At 40.5% G+C, this 6,561-nt stretch overlaps 1 protein-coding gene across 4 annotated transcripts in view; it reads right to left on the reverse strand.

Moving 5' to 3' along the window:
* Positions 1-5,217, reverse strand: part of Ptbp2 (polypyrimidine tract binding protein 2) — a 69,794-nt gene extending 64,577 nt beyond the window's left edge. For all 4 annotated transcript variants that reach the window (XM_076863444.1, XM_076863443.1, XM_076863442.1 and 1 more), the window contains exons 1-2: positions 5,153-5,217; positions 3,447-3,477 (exon numbers count right to left, since the gene is read on the reverse strand). In XM_076863444.1, the coding sequence (XP_076719559.1) occupies positions 3,447-3,477; positions 5,153-5,160 (39 nt within the window). In that variant the 5' untranslated portion in view covers positions 5,161-5,217. The remainder of the gene's footprint in view (positions 1-3,446; positions 3,478-5,152) is intronic.
* Positions 5,218-6,561: the final 1,344 nt, after the last annotated feature.

The following is a 6,561-nucleotide window of genomic DNA, read 5'->3' on the forward strand; positions in this document are numbered from 1 at the left end:
TTCAATGGAGAAAAAATGTCTTTTCAACAACTTGCAACAGAAAAACTGGATGTGCACATCCAAATCCAAAAACTTGACCCATACTTTGTACTATATTCAAAAAATTAACTCAAATTATCAGTTTTAAACCAAAATATAAAATATCCGTTAGTAAATAAAGTATTTCTTTAAGTTAGGTAAAGATTTGACTGATAGATGGACAAAGTAGTGCACACCTGTAATCCCAGTGGCTTGGGAGGCTGAGGAAGGAGGATCCTCCAAGTACAAAGTAAGCCTCAACAACTTAGTGAGGTCCTAAGCAACTTAGCAAGACCCAGTCTCAAAATAAAAAATAAAGAGCTGTGATATGGCTCAGTGGTTAAGTGTCCTCTGGATTCAATCTACAGTACAAAAAAGAAAAAAGGATGACTGATTCGTGACAGCAAAAAAGCACTGTCCATAAAATAAACTAGTAAACTGAATGGAATTCGTCAGTTAGTAACTGCTGCTCTTCAAAATACGTTTAGAGAATGAGAAGTAGCAGAAAATGTTTGTGAACCATATTAATTGATAAAGGACTTTCATCTAGAATAAAGGCTTCTCAAAACTCATAAAATAAATAATCAAAATTTTAAAAGTTGGGCAAAAGATTTAAACAGACACTTCACAGAAGATCATAATAGCCGACGAAAAGATGTTCAACATCATACTATGGAATACAAACTAAACTGTAACTATCACTTCACAGACATTAGAATATCTATGATCAAAAAATACAGATAATAACAGGCATTGGAAAAGATATAGAGAAACTGGAAATCTCATACCCTACAGATGGCACTATAAAATGGTACAACCACCATGGAAAACAGTATACATTTTCTTAAAGATATGCCTATCATATGATCTATTCATTTTGATTACGGGCTCCAATGTGGGGGAAGCATATAGTCACACAAAGACATGCAGGAAAGCTTACAACTTTATTAGTAGTTCCAAACTTGAAACACAAATGTCCACTCAGAAATTAATCAATAGCAGAGGTGCATGCCTGCAATCCTAGCCACACAGCAGGCTGAGGCAGAAGGGTCCCCAATTTGAGGCCAGACTGGACAACTAAGCAAGAACCTATCCCAAAATAAAAAGGGGTAGAGATGTAGGTGATGTCCCTTAGTAGTAGAGCATCCCTGGGTTCAAGCCCAAGTACCGCCAAAAAAAAAAAAAAAAGTTAAATAAATAAACTGCCATATAGCCATACAGGATGCCACTAAGCAACAGAAAAAAACGGACTACTGATACACAAGTAAATCTCAAATTATTTATGATGTGTGGAATAGTCACACACATAAAAAAAAGATACATATTACATGATTCCATTTATTTACGTCCAGAAACTGCAAACTACAGTGACAGCAAAATAGTGGCTATTTGGGAGAAGAAAGGAAGAAGGGAGGATTAAGAAGGGGCAAGATGGTATTTCTGGGCAAGATATTTCTCAAAGCAATAGATACTATCTTGCTGATTTGACATATACATGTGAAAGCATTATACACTGTAGATATGGGTTGGTTTATGTTAAATTACATCTCAATAAAGTTATTTTTTTTAAAGGCAATATGTGGACCATCTGGGTATACAAAGATAGCCATAGTAATATATAAATCAATAATTTCAGGAAAAAAAAATAATTACCTAATGAAAGAAAAGAACTCAATCAGGAAGAAATGTTTCACTTGACATTTTTAAAAAATAAGCACGTGTTACTTTCTTTAAAATAACTTTTTTAGGGCTGGAACTATAGCTTGGTAGCAGAGTGCTTGCCTCACACCCATGAGGCACTAGGTTCAATCCTTAGCACCACATAAAAATAAATAATAAAGGTATGCTGTCCATCTACAACTACCAAAAAATTTTTTTTAAATAACTTTTTTTTAAAGAAACCTAATTGTACAGTCTGACATCAAAGCAAAAAGTCTTTTAACCATAATCCTAGAAAACTAACTTTAGTTATTCCAACTTTCATATAAAACTGTTTTCTAAATTGGTAGTAACTATTTTTATATTATTTTGTAATGTTTCCTCCTCAAATCACTAACATAAAAAACTGACATAACCAATACATCATATATGGACATCCTATTCCAAATATCACTTTTTTCTTCCTTTTCATTCTAGGTCTTGTCTATAATTTTCTTCTCTTTCACTTATGATGAAAAACTCATACTTGTATTAATTTATTTTTTTACAAAAGAAACTTGTGTCATTTATTATCTTACAAAATTCACATTAGAAATTTAGTTGAATATTAACTCCAACAACTACATTTTGAACTCTTTGAGTTATTCCCTATTTTAAATCCCATAACTTTCAATTTTGAAAAAATCATTACCCAAATTAAATATGCAAGTTCATTATTTCTCCCCCAGTCTATATAATATGAACTCAAGAAATAAGCCTAAATATTAAGGTATGGACAAATATCTAGTTCACTGAAAAACAAGAGCAACATCTGCAAAAATATTTTAAAGAATTATCACACTGGACTGGGGCTGTAGCTCAGTGGCAGAGTTAAAAGTTGCCTAGCACATGTGAGGCACTGGGTTTGATCTTCAGCAACACATAAAAATAAATAAATTAAAGACATGCTGTCCATTTACAACTACAAAAAAAAAAAAAAAAAATCACACTGTTGTGGATGCAATTCTAAGAATTCCAAAAAACATAATAAACAGTCAGTTTCAAAGGACTAAACAGCATTCCCAAGACTATTCACACTGGCAAGGGCAGTGATTGAAGGGGTAGGGGGAATCTCATTATTGTGCCAGGCTTGGGAAAATAAAGTTAAAAAACAAGGATTAAGCTAGGGGAACATCTCAGTAGTAAGAACACTAGTGTGTACAAGGCCCTGGGTTCAATCCCCAAGACCAAAGGAAAAATAAATAAATAAAAGAGAAGAATCATGCCCTAACAGGTTTAGAAACAAAAACAAAAACAAAAACACCAAGACATTTGAAAGTCTAATTACTGAAAGAATAAAAAGACCTAACCATTAGTACCAAAGCATAAAAGATGAGTATTATTTTTAGCCAAAAAGTGAGGAAGGTCAATTTCCTTTAATAGACAAATTTAAATGTGACTCAAATTTAAAGCTAATTGCCTAAAACACTTTCTTTTTAAGGGTCAGGACAACTCATTTCTAGTGTGTCTTACTATTGATAAAAAATATTTTCATAAGACAAAAGAAAGTTTGTATTCTTACAAACTTCCAGTTCAAGAAAAGCATATGGTTATTTATTAAGATTAACGAACTTTATGGTGGTTGATTATTCATACAATCTGACTTTACAAATTAATTTTTTAGCTGTATCTTAGTTTTCAAAGCTAAATGAAATTCTCCATTAATTGCAATAATAGTAGATCCAAAAATCCTCTATTTTTCAAGTTAGTTTCAAACAATCTTCTCCTACCTTCACACCAACAGCAACCTCAGTGACAATTCTGTAAGAAAAAAATAAATAATTTCAACTTCTTATTATTCTTCTAATGATCATCATTTGACTCTCAAACTTTTCAGAGTAATTCATCATTCATAATTCCTCACTGATGGTCAATGAAACTTCTTTATAATATTATTAATCTGTTATCTACAAATAACTTTCAAACATAAGACACACTTCAGTAAACATAAGGTATTTCTTAACAACACTTTTAATAGCAAAGATAAAAATCCAAAAAAAACCACTATAATGTCAGTCCTATATTAATAATTTAACACTTAAAACTTTTAGTATACTAGGTAGAATCTGGGAATTGTAAAACATGAATTCCAGCACAAGTTTTGCCATCAATTTCCCATGTTGATTGGGGGAGAGGGGGGCGAATACTGTACTTCTTTGCATCTGTCTGATCTGGAAAATCATCTTTAAAATAACTTCTTGGATGATTTAAGCTCTAGGGCCTGTTAGCTCTCATGATTTTCATTTAGTATCTTTAAAAACATGAAACTCTAAACACTTACACTTAACCAAAATAAATTAAGATTTTTACTTTTGACTCTTCAGACACTGTCACTGATTTTGTACCTGCTAATTGACACTGGTTTTTCACAGCCAAAGGGGCTGTGGACTGCTATATTTTTGCCTTAAACTGTGCCCCCCCTTTTAACAATGAATTAAACTGAGTCATTTCAGACGTGGAGCCTTATTAAGTACCAGAGAGACAGTGGTCCATATCATTTCCCAAAGCCCGCCCGTTTCTCACCTCTCACCATTCTATCTTCACTCTTAGGCTCTCAAAGATGCAGCGCGGTTCTAGCTTTTGGTAGTTTCTGTTTTTTCCGCAAACTAGCCAAAGTAGCTAAAAAGGTGGCCCAATGTTGACTACCTGCTCTTGTTTCTGCCATGGCTGTTGGCCTTTGCCCATGTGACTGATGTCGACCTCAAACACTTCGGGGGTTTTTTTGCATGATTTAATTTCTAGGCCCTTTTGCCAAGCCTTGAATGTTCTTAGGCCCCACAAAAAGGCATTTTTTTTAATGCCTCCTGCCCCCGCTCCCAGACTCGGATGAAAACAAAGGAGTATGACATCTGCCCTCCCCCTCCGCCGCACGCCCTCCCCCCTTCCCCAGCGGCTCCCACTCGGCTTTCCCCGGAGCTCCCGCCACCGGCATCTCTCCCGGCCAGGGCGGGCGAGGCCGGGGAGGCCGGGGATGGCTAGGTCCACGGCGAGTGCCTCTCGAATCCCCATGAATCCCGCACCACGGACCCGTCTCTGCCCACGCCGTTAGCTCCTACGGGAGCCCCTAGCCCAGGGCTCGGGTCCCGGGGTACCGATCGAAATGGCTCCTAGAGGGGGCAGGGGCGGGTGCGACGTCCCGGGGTTCCCTCCCCATCCCCCGCCGCCACGCCGGTGCCCGCCCCCCTCCCCGGGGCCGCCCCCCCCGCCGTCGCCCCCATGCTTCCCCTGCCTCCGAGCCCGCTTTCTTCCCATTTTCTCGACCAGAGCCCGCCGGGGGAAGCAAGGGGAGGGGTGTGTGCGATGGGGCGGGGGTTGGGTAACGGCAGCCCAGCCCTGGGAGGGGCCGCCCGAGGGTTTCTCCCCGACCCCGGACACCGGCCGAAGGACGGTCCAACTCCTCTCTCGCACACATCTTTTCACCGACCCCATTACATACCCGTCCATTGCCGAACCGGACAAAGCTTCGCTCACAAGAACCGAGCCACGCAGCCAGCGAGCCACACAAGCGGCGAGAAAATGGCGGCCAGAGCCCGACGGAAATTGCCGAAGGTGCCGGAGCGCACCGGGCAGCGCGCGGCAGCGGCAGCGGCGGAAAGAGCCGAGCGCGCCGGCGCCCCGCCGCTGGAGACGAGCGGCCCGGCGCGGGGACAAGGGGGAGTGGGCGCCGCAGCCGTCGCCTCCTTCACGACGCCGAGCGCCGGGCTCCCTCCGCCCACCGGGACCTGGCCTGCTGCTGCTGCTGCTGCTGCTGCTGCTGCTGCTGCTGCTGCTCCTGCGGGGCTTAGCGTCTTGGCTTCTTCCCTGGGCGGTATGAACCGGCCACCTCCCGGCCCTCGATACCATCTGCCCTAGGATGGCCCTGGGCTGCAAGACTACCTCCAATGTTTCCTCTGATCCCAGTTCCAGCTGGGCTACCCCCTACCTTTGCGGGCCAACGGGAAAATATGTTGTCGCTTGCCTCCTATGCCATCTTTTATTGACAGACTCTCTTCATTCTCTGAAACAAAAATTCACTCCACTGAACCAAGACCATTGTTTAGTAAAAGCAATACTTCGAAAGCAAGTAACTCATTAGAAGCTGTTACTTGCAAAACTGGCATCAATCACATCAAGTGATTCTCATTTCAGTTGATAATTAGCGTGCACCTGTGGAAAATGATCACAGTGTCCTGAGTAGAAAACACAGGTTGAGCCAAGTCTTAGTGTTTGTATAAAAATGCCACCAACCGTTAGGGTCTAACGTTTGGGGGTGTAAACGGGAAAGTAGGGATGAAAGTAGGGACAAATGAGTCTTCATTCACTTTTGGTTAGAGAGGATAGAAACATTGTTTTCCATGTGTCTCACACTCTCAATCTTATTTTTAATTATACATACTTATTATGTATGGTATATACAACATACGTATTACACACAACTACCGGTGACTGAATCCAGGGCAACTTCACCACTGTGCTACTTCCCTAGCTTTTTTTAACGACTTAGCCCTTGCTAAGTTGCCTTGGTTGACTTGGACCTTGCAATCTTCCTGCTTCAGCCTCCAGATTTGCAGGATGGTCTCAAATTTTAATTGTAAAAGGCACAGTGGGCAATTTCATTTAACATACTATTATCAGACAACCAACAGAGTTTGAAAAGGCACCCATATTTGGAAAATTTGGTCAATGGTGACTCCTTTGCCAGCCGTCTTCTCTCACCATTCACTCCAACTCCCAACACACACCAGCCATCTTGGGGAATAACAAATATTACCTACATTTCACCAATTAATGTAAATACTCACTCTAGGTTTTCCCATATCTCCTTCAAGAAAACCTCATGTCATTTACTAACTGGAATTTCGTTCA

Source organism: Callospermophilus lateralis, chromosome 7, assembly GCF_048772815.1.
Source record: "Callospermophilus lateralis isolate mCalLat2 chromosome 7, mCalLat2.hap1, whole genome shotgun sequence".
Taxonomy (NCBI): Eukaryota; Metazoa; Chordata; class Mammalia; order Rodentia; family Sciuridae; genus Callospermophilus; species Callospermophilus lateralis.